Below are 22,105 nucleotides of genomic sequence, written 5' to 3' on the forward strand. Positions count from 1 at the left end.
ACATAAAACACGATCAGAGTTGATCGGCTGTCTTCTCTGTGCCTTCAAGAAAGAAAGAATTGGTGAAAATCAGAGGATTTCAAGTCAGCAGTTTCGGTCCTGCAACAATAAATGATGGAGTCAGATCTCCATCAGCTTTACAAATGTGATGTAACATCAATAACAGAAAAAAAAGAAAGTCCAGCTCCATGGCAGCCATGTTTTGCTCATTGTTGGGTTGCAGCCTTTAAAGGTTGCCAGTTTGTGGCAGACTGTCAACAGGACAGAGCCTGTTTCACACTCACCATCAGCTGGGTGCTGGAACTGGACTTCCTTTTCTGGAAGAGAAATGAGAAGAGGTTAGACTGGAACAAACATTATGAGATGGACAGAGGGCGATGAGAGGAACAGCTGTGATTCTGAATACTGTATGTGAATAATTTGTTCTTGCATCAAGTCTACAACGGTCCAGTTCAATCCACCATATTATATTTTTTTCTTGAATGGCTTATTGTACAAATCTACCTGATCTCATGAAAAACAAGTCTCAGTGTAGTTTACAGGTGAAATGACCATTTAGCGTTGCTCCCATTCAGACAAAACAGATTGGGAACTCTGGAGATTTTATTATTTCAGTTTGTTCCATACATGATAGTGAACGTATGGTTTTACAATACTTAAATAAAATAATGCACAAGTATGTATGGAGAAAAGAAGTCTGTGTTTAAGACAATGTGTGTGTACCAATATTTATACCAAAATATCTTGAAGCAAATTTGATGAAAATATTACATTGGCCAAGATACAAAATCAACGTGTATTTCAGTGTATTAAATGTCTTTGATTTTATTGTACATTTAATATTGTTTGATTTGTTTATTGCTCATCTGACGTTTGCTCATATGAATTTCAACCAGTTTCAGTGTTTGTGCTTAATATAATTATTATTTGTCAGAAAAAGTGACATACTAAATATGTAATATTTGAAGCTGTTGTGTTGTTCATTGTAGTGCCACCGACTGGCCGATCGACATGAGTCCTTAAGCACTAATAAGATAAGAGCTGCCACAATCACAGTTAAGGGCAGAAATCGTTGAACATGCCAGTTTACCTTGGCAACAGAATGAGAGGAGGTTCAAAGTGGATGCATGGTGCTGTGAGACAACAGACAGGCCCCAGTGAGGACAGGACTTGCTTATGATATGGCAGATATTGTACGAGTAGTGCTATTCCAGAATGAGCCGTTAAAAATATTTAACACAATTAACGCAGCATCCATTTTTTCCCTGACATCCTTTGGTTAGCGTTACAGTAGTAAGAGTTGTTACAGTAGTGAATGCAGTTGCTGACAAACATGAAAGCAGCTATGTAGTTTTATTATATTTTGCTCAATTACGCCAACAAAAATATTTCCAAAAGAAGTCACAGCAGAAAAGACACAATTTGCTTCTTTTCTGAATGAGTCAACTTTTTTGTAACTAATTGTCTGAATGACTCGCTTATTAAGATTGTGACTTACCACCACCTACTGATAGTTTAAGTAATTTAAGTTTAATCAGAGTATGATAATAATAATAAAAAAAATATTTTATTAAATTATTTTCATTATTTATGCAATGCTGAATCAAAATATTTCTTTCTAAAGCTACTTTATGTAATGTCTACTCAATTAATTAATTAATTTGCAATTAATTAATTAGATAAAAAATGTAATTGCTTGACAGCCCTAAATATCATATATAACATAATATACAAGATAAAGTTTGTAGTGTGCAAATTATAGACTTAAATCCAATGAGTATCAATTAAAATCATTAGCTGTATCAATTATCTAAACAGTGAATATCTGATTTCCACCTTACCTTCACACCATCTGTCTTCTTGCTGATCCCACTCTTTCCTCCTGAATGAGAGACAAAGAAAAAGAGCGAAATTGCTATAAGAACGGGCACAAAAGCCCAGAAAAGCATAGTGAGGGGCATAGCACTGCTCGGCTCTCAGCTGGAGTTTGGCTCTGGAGGATCTGTTGACTTTCTAAAATAGGTGCTGGGAGTTTCCAGCATGCATAATCACATACTCCCACACTCCAGGAAGGCTTCGCTTTTAAAAGCTGCTCTAAACAAACAGTCAGGAACATTGAGCACATATCAATATATATATATGGTACATCTAAAAAAAATTGAATATCGTGAAAAACTGCATTTTTTTGTAACTTATTTCAAAAAGTGAAACTTTTATATATTTAAGATTCATTACATGTAAAGACATTTCTAAAGTTTTTTTACTTTAATTTTACAGCTCATGAAAGTCATAATCCAGTATCTCAGAATATTAGAATTTTTCCTAAGATCAATCAGAAAAAGGATTTGCAAAGCAGAAAAGTTGAAGTTTGTGCCGTTTATGCACTCAATACTTTGTCAGGGCTTCTTTAGCACAAACTCCAGCATCAGTGAGGAATGGCATGGAAGCGATCAGCCTGAGGCTCTGCTGAGGCACTATTGAGCCTTCAGCTCATCTGTATTATTGGATCAACTGTTTCTCATCTTTCTCTTGAAAATATCCCATAGATTCCATATGGGGTTCAGGTCAGGCATGTTGGGTGGCCAATCAAGCACAGTAATATCATGGTCAGCAAACCACTTGGAAGTGGTTTTGGCACTGTGGGCATGTGCTAAAGTCCTGCTGGAAAGCAAATCAGCATAAAGTGCTCCAAAATCTCCTGGTAGATGGCTTGTGCACCTTTTCCTACCCAATTTCTTCCTTCCAGTCAACTTTGCATTTAATATGCTTTGATACAGCACTCTGTGAACAGCCACAGCTTTCAGTAATGACCTCCTGTGATTACCCTCTTTGTGAAGGGCGTCAATGTTCGTCTTCTGGATCTTTGCCAAGTCAGCAGTCTTCCCCATTATTGTGGTTTCAAAGAATAAGAGATACCCTGAATTTATACTGTAGAGATGGTTGTTAACTCAAATATAAATATTCTAATATATTGAGATACTGGATTTTTACCTTCATTAGCTGTAAGCTCTAATCATCAAAATTAAAACAAAAAAAACTTGAAATGTCTTACTTTACATGTTATGAATGTAAAATATATATGAAAGTTTCACTTTTTGAAATAAGTTACAAAAAAAGATTTTTTTGTACCTGTATATATATCTTGATTAAACAGTATGAATACATGTAGATTTAACAAAAAAAAGCATAGAAGAATAACAAGAAACACACAAGAATTAGTCCAAAAATAGAAGATAGAATTTTTGAGGATGCATTGAAAAAAACAACAACTATATTTCCTTACCTTTATTTATTTTTATTAAAAACCTGTATTACAATTTAAATGTGCACATAATAATGAACAGAGAGAGTGACTAAAACCTAAAAGTGCACGGTTGACTCAAGCCGGTATGTTTCCGTTGGACATTATCTTAAAGCAGTTAGTGGAGAATGACCACTCTGGGTAAAAATAGACAGGATGTGATGAATGATCAAGAGTGTTTGGGAGTGATAGAATGGCTACGGCTGCTGCACTTGAACAGGTGGAGCAATCTATTTTAGATCAGACGTTGCTGACCTTTTACATACTCTCACCCACACGAGGAGCAGAAATCTTAAAAAAGAAATAGGATTGGATTAAGGAATCGGGATGCCCCGAGTCCATGATCTCCTACTATTTAAAAACATGCATGGTGCCTACATAAAAATAAAACAAAATAAGATCGTATATCTAGCAAATGCAACTTCATTTCAACAGTGTGGCCTTATAAAGTGAAATGATCGGCCTTTACAGGAAACAGAACATTATTTACAACATTATTGGCTGTATTCAAGAGACTCTGGCAAACAGGGAAGTCAGATTCGTCTAATTATTGTTTCGCTTCATACGATCGCAATATATCATCAGGAGCCATGGGTATTAATTTTGTGTTGCCTGATATGCTTTTTTGACTCTCAAAGTGGCAGTAGCCAATTACTTGTATTTTATGAATTGCCAAGGAGCATCATTTCAGCTAAAAAACTTTACTGTTTTAAAGAAGAAAAAAGTCACCTACATATTAAGGTCAAGTAAATTAACAGCAAATTTTCATTTTTGGGTGAACTCTCCATTTAAGGTGGGGCTACTTTTTCATCAAAGCTTCACTAATGTGACCGCACACTTACACCTGAAAAACTAAAAATGTACCTAAAGATCATCTTCATCCTGCAAATGCAAACTGTCCTTGGTTAGGGCCATATATCATCTTTGCGTTATGAATGGTGAGAGTATTATTCATGCTGGGATTTTAAAGCTTGGCCAGTGGCAAAGATCTCCCATGTGGTGTCTTTAAATTCTGACACAACCAAGAGAAGTACAAACCTGTCAAACATTTATACCAAGAACGATAACTATAAAGATAGAAATAATAACAAGCATCCACAGCAGCGCTATATTCTGTTCTGTTCATTATAAGCATGGGGTAGCTCTCAGTGAACCGGCAAAGGGCCCGGTGTTCCATACACATTGTGAAACTGCGGCGACCACTCAAATTGAAATAAACTAACATTGAGGTAGACTGATCTCTCTATATAGCGGAATCAGAGTTTGCACAATAAGGTGCTTATATAATAAAACTTGTATGCATTATAGCTCCATCTAGGATATGTTATGAGTTATAATAGTTGTGCCGTCATCTCACCACCAGAGGTCACCTGTATCACCTGTATATTCAGAACTTGGGACTTTGCATCTTGGTTTCTCATTCATTTATCAGTCTCTATATTTAGTACAGGGGTTGGACAAAAGAATGTGAACGCCTAGGAACAATACTTCTTCTGCCTTTAATACAGCTTCCGACCACCCTCGAATACATTCACAACTTTCTGGAATGAATGCCATCTATCAGAAAATCTGCCAGTTTCTTCAGAGATGTTGGAGAAGAGAATCAGCTTCTCACTCTTCTATATATGAATATGTAATAATAAAGTGAGCTGATTTGTCTGGCCAGGCCAGATGCTGAAGCAGTCCAGGTTTTATAATCATGACTATAATCATGACATTAACCTTGGTTTCTGTTATTAAATATTTCACAACTGCAGCTCTTTCATGGATGCTGGCTTTGTGAAACTCAGTAAATATTGAGGTTTGCTGTCACTTTGCTGCAGTAGTTCTGTGTTGTTTGGACATGATCTGTCTTAGTGTTTGATCATCATTCACTTCAGTTTTCGCCCACTATTGTTCTTCGCTGATGAAGTCTCGCCATGCTTTTTGTCTGCAGTCATAATCATAAAGACTGTTGTTCTTAGAACACCAAACCACTGGGATGTTAATGTTACAGATGCTCCTGCTCCTACTAAACACTGCTGAGTGAATTCACAACATACACTGATATACTGTATATAAAAGATAATCACATTGTTTGTTTTCAATTATAGCCTACAAATGATATTAATCCCTACAATAATGTGTATTTACATTATTTTACCTAACCCTTCTCAAACTATATTTGGTAGGATGACGTGGCTTGGATAGGCATGCCAATACTTCAAATTTGTTTTGATCAAATTTCCAAATGCTTGCAAATGCCAGACTCATAAGCATCAATTTCAGTAGAAGGTGTCAAACACAACTTTACAGAATCATCAAGCCTCTGTAAAAACCTTCAATGTACCGTGAATCTGTGGTTCCTGATCAAGACATACTGTACTCAAGCAGATTAGATTAGATAGATTACCTGAGAAGTTTCTGGTGGCCAGCATCGTAGTGAGAATAGCACCCTTAAAAAAAAAACAGAGGATCTTTTAGCAAATATTTCTTAGTAATAATGATGCATTGCTATGCAAAATTCAAAATTGATGAACTGGCTCCCTTTTAGTTCATTAGCTGGAATTTGAATTGAATCTAAACCACAGGAATTTTTTTTCAAACATTTGTCAAACCAACATTCAAAGTTTGTCTTTTCTAATTAAAAATGAATGAATAATTAAATAAATGTTTATGTTTACACCAGACATTCAAATTGCAATTCTACATCCTGTCTTCAAATTCTGGAACTCTATTAGAATTCAAAATGCATTCTTGATTCAGTTCAGAACGGTGTCCAACTGTGCTTGTTAAGAACTCCAAATAGCCTGATTTTCACCCATAATTTATTAAAGTGAAGTGTGTCACTCGGGGCATGATTGTTATTATTATTCATGGAACAACTCTTGTGGTGTTAAAACCTGCAACCTTTCAGTTCCCAGCCCAGAACTTTAAATGCAACTCACAGAAGAGCTTCTCACAAACTTATACAAACGTACCTTGAGCTTTCTTCTAGCGTTGAACTTCTTCAAGCATTCAACAGTCTCCTGTCTGTGCATGCAAGATGCAACAGTGGAGCGATGCTAAAAGAGGTTAAATGAGAGGTTATTTGGAGAACATTTATACATCTATATAATAAGAATTTTGAATTAATCAACTAATAAATATTCCCTTTAGATCTGATAAATATTTACTCAAGTATAATGTTTCTGAAACATCTGAACATCTGAAGCAGAGCAAATTAATGTGTACAGTAAAGACCTGTTAACACAATGAATGCTACAGTAACTATAAAGATAATTATAACAATAAATATATTAGGGTTCCTTCATTTGCTGACTAAATTAACTGAATTCAAATATGCATAAGTGATCCAAAGCATAATATATGAACTAGGCCCTAAGATAAAACACGTATTTATGTTGTAAAGTACTGATGGAAGGACAGAAATGGCGTTTCAGTTGTGAACTCACTGAGATCCATGGGTGCTTGAGTACCTCCGCAGCAGTGATGCGTTTAGATGGGTTAATGGTCAGCATCTTATTAATAAGATCTTTCGCCTCAGGGGTGACTGTGTCCCACTCAGGTGAAGGAAACTGTGGGTGTAACAAAGTGTGAATCAGGCATCCATTAGCACTTCTGGCATTATCATCAATATTATATGAACGATGCATAAACTGACATCATAGGCGCCAGCTTTAATTTGCTGATAGAGTCTGTGCTGGTCTTCATCCCAAAAGGGTGGGTATCCAACCAGCAGGATGTAGAGAATCACACCTAAAGGAAATTAAGTTAGGAGAAATTATTTCACAATACTCTGTTAACAAATGAACAACTTTGATCTGTGCAATACTGGTGCCATTGTGCAAGGAAAGACCAAAGAGTGTTATAACTTTTTTGTTATAACATGTGTCTCAATTGTGCAGTTGTGGTTTTTCTGTACAACAAGGGTATTTTGAAAATGCATTCGCGGGAAAGATTACAGAGCTATAGGTTGTGTTTTTGTGCTACTTTTACCATGGCTGCTCAAACATTTATCTGTAAACATATATATAAAAAATAGATTATTTTACAAACATTTATTGATCTTTGAGATACAGAATATAAATAAAAACATTTATTTCACAGCCCTTTAGTGGAATCCCACAGCTATCAACAATGATTGGACAAAGAGGAAAAAACGGGGCTAGTTTTTATTCCTTTTGGGTGAGTTTTGAGTCAGCTTTGGGCTGGAAATTGTTCTGGGAGCTGGCAACCCTGTATTTAACATGTGCATTAATAGAGTGCTTGTCCTTCCCAACAGCTTCCATTCTGCTCTTCTAAATACTGTGTATACAGCATGACTGCAGAGATTTTCTTCCATTTAGACACAAGAGCATCAAGACACTGATGTTGGGTTGATGTGGCTTGGCTTGATGATGGCAAAATGTGTTTCACACCAGACTCAGTAAACCATTTCTTAATGGATCTCACTTTGTGCACAAGGCTTTTGTCATCCTAGAACAGAAAAGGACCTCCTCAAACTGTCGTCATTGGGAAATTGGGAAAAACTTTTCTCTAAAATGTCACTGCATACTGTTGCCACACAAAATGAAAGAGTGGAGCGAGTGCATTAGTAATCACACTTGTGATGTTATTCTACCTTAAAACACATATGACATTAACATATATCAGTGTTTGATGCAACAATATGAAAAAAAACCAACCACATGCCCACAGGTCTACAGCTTTTCCATAGGGGTCCTTCCGTAAGACTTCTGGGGACAGGTAACCAGGAGTGCCAGCGAACCCTGATGTGAAAAAAAAAACAAAAAACATAACTCTTATTTGAGTTTATATTTATGAAATTGAAAATGAGCTAAATGTAAAAAAGGACAAATAAAAGGTGATAACTACATTTGCACTGAAATAACAGAATTCACAGATACACTATTATAAGAACAACTTAAGTCTCCAGTCACTCTTAAGGACCCCATGAAATCAATACCTGGTCTGGAGCTGGTTTTGATCAAAGGTCAGAGATCACAGACTGAAATTACAGAAATTATCTGACCAATCAGCTCTGAGCAAATTGATCTTTCTTGAGCCAGAGACACAGGGGGAGTGACTTTATGGTGTTAAAGAGGTTCAGTTAAACTTTTTTGGAAAAATTGCCTGGCTTTTGCTGATGATTATTTATTGTGTTTACATTATATAGGAATATATTTTTACTACAAGCCTTTAATTTAAATGAATATTCACATTTACATTCAGTAAGGTCTAGAATTGATATTTAAAGCTTTTTTAAAATACTAAGATTGTGAATCTGTATATAAATTCTGAAACTGCAGAACCCGAGTTAAACCAGACTGTATTTGTTTGGTTGTCAACTCTAAACCTACTCAGAAGAAATTAAAGAACCTGCCAATTAGAATGAAACAGGGGATTGTATAAATAAGAATTAAGATTCTAAGAATTCAAATGATTGAAAGTAATGTTCTAAAAATCATTACAAAATAACATTATTTAAAATACTGAGCACTGCAGCATAACACTAGCTGGATACAATACATATTATCACTCCTGTAAAAGATTTTACTTGCATAAACTAGCAAATAAATTAGGTTGTTAAAATCGTGTAAGGTTTTGAATTTGTTGAATTAGACACAGCAATATCATGAGTGTGATATATCTGGGCACTTTATAAGGTTCATCTGTTCAACAGCTTGTTAATGCAAATATCTAATCAGCCAATCACATGGCAGCAACTCAATGCATTTAGGCGTGTAGACATGGAAAAACAATCTGCTGAAGTTCAAACCGAACATCAGAACGAGGAAGAAAGTTCATTTAAGTGACTTTGAACGTGGCATGATTGTTGGTGCCAGATGGGCTGGTCTGAGTATTTCAGAAACTGCTGATCTACTGGGATTTTGACACATAAACCATCTCTAGGATCTACAGAGAATGGTCTGAAAAAGAGAAAATATCCAGTGAGCGGCAGTTCTGTGGGCAAAAATGCCTTGTTGATGCCAGAGGTCAGAGGAGAATTAATGGCCAGACTTGGTTTGAGCTGATAGAAAAACAACAGCAACTCAAAAAAACAAAAACAAAAAAAAACACTTTGTTACAACCGAGGCATAAAGAAGAGCATCTCTGAACACACAACACATCAAACCTCGAAGCATATGAGCTTCAGCAGCAGAAGAACACATCGGGTGCCGCTCCTGTCAGCTAAGAACAGAAAACTGAGGCTACAGTTCACATGATCTCGCCAAAACTGCACAAGAGAAGATTGGAAAAAGGTTGCCAGGTCTAATGAGTCTCGATTTCTGCAGCAACATTCAGATGGGTCAGAATTTATCATAAACAGCATGAATGCATGGATCCATCCTGTCTTGTATCAACGGTTCATAATTACTCAAGTAGAAGAAAAAGTAATAATGATAGTAATTACTTGAGTAACAGTAAAAAGTATCAAATGAAGACTACTTAGGTAGTTCTGTAGATCTGATTCAGAGCATGCAATGTAATGAAGGTAAAGTCAATTGAGCATATATTACATGAGGGATGTTTTGTCTCCTTTATGAGGCGTGTTAAAACCCACTGAAATCTGAACAGCATGGCAGTAAGGCCCAATGATATGCACATCAAAACATACATCCAGAGGGGCAGAGCTTAAGTTCACATACGGCCAGCTAATGACGCAGCACTGAAGTGACTCATATGAAAGAGAACATAAATTCATATGGGTTTGTGTACAGGTTTATATATCCTGGTGGGGACTTAAACCTGAATACACACAGACTCATGGGGACTCGTGTCACCTATCGTGTTTTTTTGAGAAAGTAAAAATGCAGAAAGTTTCCTGTAAGAAAGTATGGTTTGTACAGTATAAAAACCATTACCTTTACCATTACCATTACGCCTATGGAGAGTCCCTACAAGGATAGCTGACCAGACGTGTGTGTGTATGTGTGTGTGTGTGTGTGTGTGTAAAATGCATAAAGATTAAAATCAGAATCAAAACAGGTGCAAATATTAACAATAATTTAAAAGTGAATAGAATGGCACTGCATTTCATATACTTAATAATGTAACACTTTAGGAACCAGTTCTCATTATTAACTATTTTCTTATTAGCATGCATATTACTAGTATATTGGCTGATTATTAGTACTTATGAAGCACATATTAATGCCGTATTCTGCATGAGCATATTTTAGATCCCTTAATCCGACCCTATACCTAATTTAACAACTATTAATAAGCAGCCAATTAGGAGTCTATTGAGGCAAAAGTCATAGATAATAGTTAGTTAATAGTAAGAACTGGTCCCCAAACTTAATATTATATAAATATACCTTTGGAGTGTTAATCTATGTTTTCTTCAATTCTATATTAATGCGGTTTGGTGGTATAATAAATGGGTCATTACCAAACCAAGCCTGTTGGTCCCCTTCAACCTCAATGGCAAGGCCAAAGTCTGCTAACTTCACAGCCGCACCTTTGGATTTGGAAGCCAGAAGCAGGTTCTCTGGCTAGAAACATGGAAACAAACGGGACAAAAAGGGGAAAAGATTAATGGTTAAAGTGGTTATGAATATGCAGTTGTTTTATTCCTCCAACTTATTTGAAATATTGGAGTGGTATTTCACTAAATTTTTTTGTTCAAAAGCCAGTTGGAATATACATTTTGTAATTATTTGTACACCTCACATAATTAGAAACAACCATTACTTGTGTGGAAAATGTTAGCACTTTCACATCAAATGCTTAAAAGTAGAACAAGCGCACAAGTTTGTATAATCAAGTGCAAACTAGTAGAACATCTTTAAACTATTATCTAAACTTATAGGGTGGTGATGGCGCAGTGGATAAGACACATGCCTTTGGTGTGAGAGACCCGGGTTCGAATCCACTGTGAGACACCAATGTGGCCCTGAGCAAGACACTTAACCCCTAGTTGCTCCAGAGGCGTGCGACCTCTGACATATATAGCAATTGTAAGTCGCTTTGGATAAAAGCGTCAGCTAAATGTAAATGTTATACAAACTGGACTGGTTCAATTAGAAGTATGGTAGTGCAATGCCTTTATATTCTCTTGGGGTTAATTCTGTAAATTGTGTTGCCTCAATGTTATTAGATATTATTAGATGCAGCTTTTTCGATACTATTAATTATGGTATTTTAACATCATAATTAATCTCCATGAGTGTATCTCAGGCAGTGCATATTGGCATTCAGAGATTGGTCCTAAGTGTTTCCCCTATTATTTAAAGCATAGAACATTTTCACTTAGAATGAAGAATTGCTCATCATTACCTGTCCACATCAGATGCGGGGTGCCCCAAGGCCCGTCTTAGGACCTGTTGTATTCTCTTTATATATGCTCTCATTTGAGGCAATTAAAAAAATTGAAGCACGGTCATCATTTATTTATTTATTTTTTGTTTGTTAAATCCCTTCATGACCTTTTGGCTGATGCTAAATGTTGGTTGGCTAATAACTTTCGTCCAGCTAAATTTCTTTAATTCTTTTTGGTCAGAATGGATGCGGTAACATTGATGTTTCTGTTTTGAGTCTCTGCAGTGGTAATAAGCACTCCAATGTTAAAAATATGGGTGTCATTTTTGTCATTTGGGTCTCTAAAATTTTTTCCATTTCCAAATGTCTCAACACTGAAATCTGTCCTCAATTTTAACGATTTGGAGAAAATTACCCATGCTTTCATGTCATCCTATCTGAACTACTGAAAAGCTCTGTACTTGAGCAGCTTGGGCAAAATGTTTCTGTGAGGCTTTTAACAAATACCACAAAGCCACCTCTGCTGACCTTTTTTACACTTACTACAGATAACCTCTTGTGTTTTTGAAAGCATTTTATAAATAAAGGTTAGTTTGATGTAACATTTGGACCAACCAGACACACAACTATGTGTTATATTTAACAAATAATCTCTTATGCCCCCTCACCTAACCAAAAGGCCAACTATGAGGGTCTGTGGACCCTTCCCCCCCGAAATACATCTAACACCTAAGAAGGTAGAAGGTTTCATGGCAACCCATCTGATAACACTTGTTTTATTGCTCAATGGAATGCGGGTAGAGCAACACTTCCTCTTAGGAAAGACACATTACGTCATAAAATGGAATCTTCTCTACTTAATTAATAGAAAAACCTTTCTTTGAATGAACACACATATCGTCAGGTCATTGTGTATATTATTACAGTTCTTGTATATGTTTTTGTGTATTGTACACCATTTTATGCATACTTATGATAGATCACTAGTTAATATCACTCTAGCTGTATCATGTTTAGTCTCTATCAATTTGTCTTCGGATGATCTAATTGAGAGTGAATATTACATGTTGATATGCAACATATTAGTGTCTTAAGAATCTTTAGAAGTTCGTGCAATAACCCAGCTGAATTACCTATGCAAATTACCATGTCCAGAGACAAAGAATCAGAAAACGTTTCCTCCAAAAATCCAGGACTCCATTGGGTATTTGACACCCCAGAGGTGTGACCTCTATAGCAGATAAAGCTCTCACTTCAGAGACGCCCCGGTTGTCTGCGGTTTTGTTAGATCCTAAGAGGATGTGAGCTAGAACTTTTTCTGTACCCTCTAAGTTTTTGTGCCAGGCCTTGCGGCCTTGTCTTTCCATTCAACCAAGCTCCTTGGACTTCAGCAGATTTCTTTCTTAGCTCTTTTTCCACTCACTACTTGGAAGAACATTTCTACCTCAGAACATCTTTGGAATTCATCACTCTTCAACCCGGAAGAACGTGATCGGGAGTCCAAAACTTTGAAACCATTAAGACTTTCATCTGCGACTGCAATCCAGACACTCGACCTGACCAAAGGCAGTGCAAGTATAACATTTAACTAAACGAAACAGAGGTTTAGTATAAGTTATAGACCCCATTATAAAGGGTGCTGATGGTTTTACTCAGGTGTTTAAACTGAGGAATTTTACAATTTTATGCACAAAATTAGCTCATTTCAAATTTGATGCCTGCTACAGGTCTCAAAATAGTTGGGAAGGGCCATGTTTACCATGGTGTAGCATCTCCTCTTCTTTTCAAAACAGTTTGAAGACGTCTGGGTATCGAGGTTATGAGTTTCCGGTGTTTTGAAGTTGGAATTTGGTCCCATTCTTGCCTGATATAGGTTTCCAGCTGCTAAAGAGTTTGTGGTCATCTTTGACGTATTTTTCGCTTAATGATGCACCAAATGTTCTCTATAGGTGAAAGATCTGGACTGCAGGCAGGCCAATTCAGCACCTGGACTTCGAAGCCATGCTGTTGTAATAGCTGCAGTATTTGGTTTTACATTGTCCTGCTGAAATACACGTCATCTGGAGGGGAGCATATGTTGCTCTAAAACCTTTATATACCTTTCAGCATTCATAGTGCCTTCCAAAACATGCAAGCTTCCCATACCGTATGCACTTGTGCACCCCCATACCATCAGAGATGCTGGCTTTTGAACTGAACGCTGATGACACGCTGGAAGGTCTCCCTCCTCTTTAGCCCGGAGGACACAGTGTCTGTGATTTCCAACAAGAATGTCAAATTTGGACTCGTCTGACAATAGAACACTTTTCCACTTTGAAACAATCCATTTTAAATGAGCCTTGGCCCACAGGACACGACGAGACTTCTGGACCATGTTCACTTTTTGCATGATAGAGCTTTAGTTGGCATCTGTCAGTGGCAGAATCATGCCGATGAGTGATGCAGTGTCGTCTGTGGGCCCGAAGACCACGGGGCATGGGCATCCAACAAAGGTCTTCGGCCTTGTCCATTATGCACAGAGATTTATCCAGTTTCTCTGTAACTTTTGATGATGTTATGCACTATATATGATGAGATTTTCAAAAAGATTTCCAAAGCCTTTGCAATTTGAACTGTGTTTTCCACAAGTATTCCACATTCTTTTTCCACACTCTTTCACAGATTGGAGAGCCTCTGCCCATCTTTACTTCCGAGAGACTATGCCTCTCTAAGACATCCCTTTTATGTGTCTTAGACTATGTTCTATTGTGAATATTGGCTCATGTGATTTGAAAGTCTTTTAGTTTTCATTTTATTCAAATTTAAAAAACGTCCCAACATTTCTGGAATTCGGGTTGTACACACACACACACACACACACACACACACACACACACACACACACACACACACATAGAGACTATGCCAAAACTCTGCCTGTGGCTCTCACTATACCAGTGTGAATGTAGTAACCTGTTAATAAGGACACCAAAATGAAAATGTGTTGCTCACACAGTATATGTGAAATAGGCTAAATCTTTTAAGGCAGAGAAGGTTTTAAAGTAGTAATCTATTAGTTAAACAAAATGACCTAGAGCCTAGTGTACTCCTCACTAGGGCAAGTTGTGTTCATTTGAAATATTGGATGTTTCAGCATTGCATAATATATTTTTTTATGATAAGTTTGTGTTGTAATTATAACTGAAAGTTTGAGATTTTTTGAAGCAAGTGTTCTGTCTGGGGGCCACAAAGAGATGAGAGTGCTTATGACAGGGGTTTAACATGAATCATAATGAAATACCTTTAAGTCTCTGTGCACAACGCCCATCTGATGGCAATGAAGTACTGCCTCCAAAATCTGCTGGATGCAATGGCTTCAAAGAGAGAGAGAGGGGGGGGGGGGGGGGGGGGGGGGGGGGTGTTACTCAAATACAGTACATTGGAATATACTGGCCACACAGGATTTCATCATGACTATGTGATGTATATATTCTGATACGTCAGTTGTACAGTCAATTTTATTTATTTTGCTTGCTGTAAAATAATAATAAAAAAGCTATATTCTGCATCACTAAATGACTGTTATGCAGTCTGATTAAAATGAAAATGACAGTTTTGGCCAATTTTGTGAGTTATCTGGCTCTTGTCAAGGCAAGGAGACTTCTTTTTTGACTATTTGAGTTAGTGTGCTTTTATGTATTTGCATATTATCCATTATTTGTGTAATGATTTTATACATACAGCCCATTTGTGTTGTGCTGATAGCCCACCCACCTGGCATCTGCTTCGCTGTAATATTCCCTGGCAACAATGTCTTCAAACAGCTCACCACCCGTTACTCTGCATCACACGAATGAGCAAGAAATGGCACTAGTTAAAGTATAATTTGACTTGAGACAGTTGTTTTATGGGTGTTTCTTCAAAACTTCTGGCTCTGTGAACTTTTCACTTTTTCCCTTTTGAATAGTTGACTTAATTTGTCTCCTAACAATTCCCAGCAGTGTATATCAGGGGTGTTTTCTCTGAGGAGGCAAGGGAGGCAGTGCCTCCCCAAAACTTTGGAAGAGAAACAACTGACAGTACAGAAATAAATATACTGGAACAAATATGCGGTCAAGCACATCAGTGGATAAAATGATATTGCATATAAGTAATTTTTTACATACAATATATAATTTTAATAGTTTTTAAAGAATAAAGGCTGCATTTCTTTGATAAAATATACAGAAAAAACAGCAATATTGTGAAATATTATTACAATTTAAAATAAGGTTGTTTTATTTTAATATACTTTAAAATTGTATTTATTCTTGTGATGCAAAGCTGAATTTTCAGCATCGTTACTCCAGTCTTCAGTGTCACATGATCCTTCAGAAATCACTCAAATATGCTGATTTATTATCAATGTTGGAAACAGATGTGCTGCTTAATATTTTTTGGAACCTGTGATACTTTTTTTTTTTAATAAACAGTTAAACATTTATTCAAAATAGAAATCTTTTCTAATTATATACATAGCTGTTGAATTTTTTTTTTTTTAAGTTTTACTTTTTTTTTAAATACATTTTTGAAAGGATTGATAAAACGTTACATATTGGTAGGAAATATTTGACTGGAGTAATGGCTGATAAAAATTCTGCTTTGCATCACAGAAGTATATTCAAATAGAAAAACTTTATTTTAAATTGTAATAATATTTCACAATATTAAAGATTTTTCTGTATTTTTGATCAAATATTGCAGCCTTGATTAGAATAAGAGACATCTTAAAAAAAAAACATTACAAATCTTAAATATTACTGATCCCAAATTACATACAATAATTATTGCTACTTTTGACTAATAGGTGGCATTTTCACTAAAATCATAACATTTATTAATGCATTAATGTCTCAGTGTATTTTTTATCCATACAATGAAAGTTAATAGAGTTCAATGATGCCTTGACCTCAGTAGCTTTCAAAATGTTTAGGCTGGGAAGTGAGGGAGCTGCTCTGCAGTTACTAGAATCTTCTGTGTGGTTCCTATAATGTAAGTCTATATGGATTTTTGAATGTTTTAGGAAAACCAGAATTCAAATGAGTGAGACAAAAGAGTTTTAGTGTCAGAAGAAGTAGCATATGCATTATAAATACAAAATCAGAATATTGGCACTGTCAAGCCAATGTGGTAAAACATCTCCAAAGCAGTTTTAATGTGATTGTGATTAATATTTTATTTTACTGTTTCCTTGCTACATATATTACATGCATTTACTATAGCAATAACACTAAATTATGTTCTTCCAAGACTCTAAACCTACAGTATCTAACTACTTTTTAATTAATATTACTCAGTACTTATGTGTAATTAATCTGTAACAAGGACGCATTAAAATAAATTCTCATCACAAGCTAAAATCCGTTACTTCTAATAAAAATCCCTGGGAGACTGAAATGCTTGAAGTTGAAGAAACACCCTTATACTTCTTTTCAACCTCAAGCAATTTTAAGAAGACAATGGTTTTATGAAGGTGTCAGTAGGTACTGTAATTATTTCAATATGAAGAAAGATATCTATTGTATCCACCCTGCGCTATAGCAAAAAATTACCCCCACAAAACCAGACATTAGCAGCGGAAAGCAAAGGTATTTATCCATTTCTGAAAACAAATCATGTTTTTCACTCTCTTGAGCCTTTGTTAACCTACAGCAGCATTTGAGTTTATGTTTTGTATTACATTATAATATAACATCCTTTTATCTGGTATGGTTGGTCAGAGAAACTTACAAGTCAAAGATGAGGTAATGGTGACCTTCCTCTGAGATGCTGTCATGCAGCCGCACTGGTGAAGGATTGCCGGTTGTGGTTTGGATGGAGAATAAAAAAAGAGAGATAGCATAATCATGAAGTCATTTTTGTTTCATTATTGTTTTCTTACATATACCATGCACTGCCTTGCAAGTATTCAGAGTTTAACTGTTTCTGGAATTGTTCTTCCTAACAGATTTGCTACAGAAATTTGTTCCAAAACGTTTCAAATAAGATCACTTTAAGATTGAAGTCATTTGGCTGATTGGTTTGCACCTCAATTTAGCAAAACAAATTTGATGAATTTAATCTAATTTAATATGCATGTATTTCTGTGGGAGAAATAGGCTTCAGTAGACACGGGCTGAAAAAAGTGCATGTTTTTTAAGAGTCAGAGGGACATGAGGTTCCCCACATCCAGCATGGCTGCTACACCCATTGCAACCGTTTCCCTGTAGACATACACTGTAAACGGATCAGAGTGATATCTTCACAGTGTTATGGAGACTAGATTTCACTCTGTTCACTCAAGTCAGCAAGTAGCCAGTATTACCATGGCAACTGCATAGCTACGCTCTAGCAACCATTCAGAGCAGACTAGCAACTGCATAACAACATGACCCAGTCATATCTCTGCAACAGAACATCAAAGAGACATGGGACTGGTCTCGTTTAATGTAAGCTATTTTGTCTGAGACCCGTACACAATAAATGTGAAAAATATGAAGTTGTGATGAATATGGTGGAAGAAAGTTCTGTCACAGCAAGCATTACACACAATTTCTCCAGAAAAAGTATCTTGTTATTGTTCTCTCACAATTTAGAAGTTATTACTCCATCTGCATGTGATGTCATTAACGACCATCCTATATTGTTGAACCAGGAAACAGTTGTAGTTGGTTAGTTTCTCCAGCGATGCGTCACACTATGGTAGTTAATCAGCGAGTTACATTCAAACACACCCCTGAATTTGTACATCACATCAATAACTAGATAGTGAGGACACTAAACAGTACATGAAGCTATATTTTGGCAAGACTTTGAACCATTGGGGCTAGTGAAATGAAACCAGATAAATGGCTAATAGGTCTAAAATAATAAGGCTAATCACAAGATTACTTAGTTCCTTAATTGCAGCTATATTTATAAGGCTAGATAGATAGATGCTATCTTTTTGTTGACCAATCCAATCACACGCTGGTGGGCGGAGTTAGTGTATTTAGCCTCAGCCAACAAGGCAGGCTATTTGCACTTAGTGTAAATAGACACTCCGTATTTATAATTAGCTTTATAGAAACACAAGTTCACCTCATTTAGATAGCTAAGTAAACATTTGTGTGTGTGTGTGCGTGTGTGTGTGGTGAACTTACCAATATTGGCATGCTTCAGCAGTCTGCAGATCCTAGCCTCCCTGTCCAGCTTCTGGTGATCTAGAATATATATATAATAACAGATTTTTCACATACATTTTGGAATGTTTTCAACATACAAAACAGTACATGAGCAAACAGCTGTTTTTACTTTGCTGTGAAAAATATAAAATATACATCCCATTAAAATGTAGTTTCTTCATTTTAAAAGTTACATTTTTTGGAGCACATACCACCCGGCTATGGCCATTACCAATGTCAATAGAAAAAAAGAGAAAAAAGGCTAAATAATTTAACAAATGACAGTTGAAATGTCCATTTTCTAATGATCTCAGCTTAAGCGATCAGAAATTCTTGTGAAAAATCATCAAATGCTGTATTTATTTGAATTAATTCCACTATGTGACACCACTTCCGCTACAACATAGGCTCCTTCAAAAAGCTAAATTCAAAGCCACTTGTATTAAAAGCTTTAAAATCCATTCCACAATATGCAAGACGTTTGCTATTCCAACACCTATATGAGCAACATCTTAACATCTTAAATGCAGCACAGGTTTCTACATTAATGGCAACATTTCCTTGAATGGTATTATTGTGTACCATATCCCAGGTCGAAAAAAAGTGCACTCCCATAATATACTTAATGTGCTCAAATTTTGTACTTAATATACTAAAAATAATGATTTAGTACTTCTTAAGATAAACTTAAGATCATCTAAGTGTGCTATTTTGGGGCACCATGAATCTGAACAAAAATGCATTTTTAACATACTATCTCTGTATTTAAAAAAATATATTTATTTACCACTTGTAGTACACTTGAACCAATCTTTCATACACTAGTACATTAAATATTACTACAAATGGTGACTAAATACATTTATTTTTTAAATTACGAGATAGTATGTTAAAAGCGCATTTAAGTTCAGATTCATGGTGTCCCAAAATAGCACATTTCAGAGTTCTGCCATTGTGTGAATATGTAATCATGTAAGCCATAAAAAAGTAATTGGAATCTGATTATAAGCATTTTAAAATGTAATACAATCCAGTTACAAGTACTCACTTTTTTGGTTACACTTTATTTTAAGGTGTCCTTGTTACAGTGTAATTATACATTTAAGTACTGAGTAATATTAATTAACTACATGTACTTACTATATGGTTAGGGTTAGGATTAAGGTTTGTTTTAGTGTTACTTGCATGCAATTATGCATAATTAATAGCAATTATAATAGTAAGTACATGTACCGTGTGTAACAAGGACACCTTAAAATAAAGTGTTAGCACTTTTTTAAATCTGATTATGTAATCAAGATTACATGTAATCAGTTACTACCCAGTACTAGAGGGGGTCGATGAGAATTCACCCCCATTTAAACAGTGTTGGGGGTAACGCATTACAAGTAACACGTGTTACGTAATTAGATTACTTTTTTCCCCATAACTAGTATAGCAACACAATTTCACATTTACAAGACAATATTTAAGTTACTTTTTCAAATAAGTAATGCAAGTTACTTTGTTATCCCATTTATTGACTGACACCTAGTTGTAATATAGGCCAACGCTTCTCAGCATGTACCCAATATTTGGAAAACACCCCAAGAGATACCAGTGGATTCCTGTGGAATGAACTGTGCTTTTCAAAAATACCACTCAGATTTATACACATTATAATTCCCTCAAGATGATTTACCTATGCAGAAATGTTTGCTAAAGGTAAATATGCTCAGCATTAAGCAAGATAAAAGGAAGAACCGAGAAAAATCTCCACAATCTCAAGAAATGGTGCAATCAATTAAAGCTATATGCAGTATAATAAGGCCCCAGGGTCAGATGGTTTCTGTGTCGAGTTCTACAAAACGTTCTCCTCACAATTGACCTCACTGCTTATTAGCATGTTTAATTATTTTTATGAACAATCAGAATTACCATCAAGCCTCACAGAGGCTCTCATTACAGTTTTCCTAAAGCCAGGCAAAGATGAACTAGATTGTAGCTCCTAAAACCTATTTCTCTATATTAAATGTCAAACATTGTTTCTAAAATCTTCCAAATGCAATATAATATAACTTTATTTTGGTTTGGCCCAAATTTGAATCCCTGGATATGCCCACTGAATTTTTCCACATCTGCAGCCACAAATAAAACATGTTCACAGTATTTCCTTTGGTCCAGGGCGACACATGGTGGATGCTATTCATTGTAGCCATAGAGCTTCTGTCATCAGAATATCAAAGTCTATTAAGGGAATAAATAGTAAGCATGTTGAGTACAATGTTTCTTCACATGCCTTTTATAATATTTACCTGACCCATCATCTTGTGTCTGAAGTTGTACCTTTCAAAAAGCATATGATTCTCATTACGATCCATGTGCTTGGTTGTTTACAGCTTGGAGACAGGTTACATAAACTGTCTAATGTTATGCATTTTTTCATGAAAGTGTGTGTTTTCATGAAAGGGTAATGTTGCATTATTACTTTATTTATTCAACAAACTCACTAATTCATGATAAATTATTATATTTATGAATATAAGTTTTTTTCCATGTTGATTTTTAAAATAAAAAAAAGTCAATTTTCACTGCGATTTGTTCACATTTGCCCATCTAACCTGTTCATATAATGTTTCACAAAAATGCAGTTGATGGACAAAACGTTTTATCTACTTACTTTTCCACAGTACTGTATATACTGTAATCACAAAAGGATTTCAGTAGATCATTTTTTTAAGTCATCATGTCATATATTTCCATAGGCATCAGAATCACCACCAATATAGGCCTATTCTTAAAATATTAAGTTTAGGGATTTCTTTAGCCCTATATAGCATTAAGTCTCAGCCCACGGAACGTTGGCTAAACGTCTGATGCCTATGGCACAATTAGCTGGAAACACTTCAGGAGTTTCGAAGGCGTCATCGGATTGGTTAGATTATACAGGATTTCTGGGAGACATGCGTGTCGCGTTCTTTAACGTTCCGTCTGGACACAAAAATGCAATGACGCCAAACTCCCTCACGAAAGAAGAAAGCTGTCATGTCCTGCGGTCAGTCTGAAGGCCTGGCAACGCGACACTAATATAGCATTAAAATGAGCTGTAATTTAAAAACAGTTATTGTATACCTCAAAATTAATGTATGACATCTAAGTAAACAGGTATGTACTTACAAGGGTCAAATGTCCTAATCAGTGTTGGGGGTAATGCATTACAGGTAACACAAGTTATGTAATCAGATTACTAGTAACTACTAATGTAACGCAATTTCAATTTTCTAGAAAATATAAAAAAATACATTTTAGTTACTTTTTTAAATAAGTGACTACATTTTCCCATTTATTGACTGACAGCTCTCCTGTTCTCATGTTGAGAGAAATCGGGAGTAAGTGCAGAGGTGTTGCGTGCGCTGTG

At 35.8% G+C, this 22,105-nt stretch overlaps 1 protein-coding gene across 2 annotated transcripts in view; it reads right to left on the reverse strand.

The window, feature by feature from the left end:
* Nucleotides 1-22,105, reverse strand: part of LOC306855737 (calcium/calmodulin-dependent protein kinase type II subunit alpha-like) — a gene marked incomplete at its 5' end in the record, with an annotated part of 42,857 nt that overhangs the window by 8,931 nt on the left and 11,821 nt on the right. The window contains 11 exons of one of the 2 annotated variants that reach the window (XM_079394569.1): nt 1,842-1,882; nt 5,694-5,736; nt 6,262-6,345; nt 6,736-6,858; nt 6,945-7,039; nt 7,969-8,052; nt 10,680-10,782; nt 14,829-14,901; nt 15,302-15,367; nt 17,297-17,351; nt 18,688-18,747. In XM_079394569.1, coding sequence (XP_079250695.1) covers nt 1,842-1,882; nt 5,694-5,736; nt 6,262-6,345; nt 6,736-6,858; nt 6,945-7,039; nt 7,969-8,052; nt 10,680-10,782; nt 14,829-14,901; nt 15,302-15,367; nt 17,297-17,351; nt 18,688-18,747 — 827 coding nt within the window. Of the gene's footprint in view, nt 1-284; nt 318-1,841; nt 2,068-5,693; nt 5,737-6,261; nt 6,346-6,735; nt 6,859-6,944; nt 7,040-7,968; nt 8,053-10,679; nt 10,783-14,828; nt 14,902-15,301; nt 15,368-17,296; nt 17,352-18,687; nt 18,748-22,105 lie in introns of those variants that run through there. The other variant, XM_079394568.1, reaches the window with a different exon arrangement.

The sequence above is a fragment of the Barbus barbus genome (assembly GCF_936440315.1).
Source record: "Barbus barbus genome assembly, chromosome: 36".
Lineage (NCBI taxonomy): Eukaryota > Metazoa > Chordata > Actinopteri > Cypriniformes > Cyprinidae > Barbus > Barbus barbus.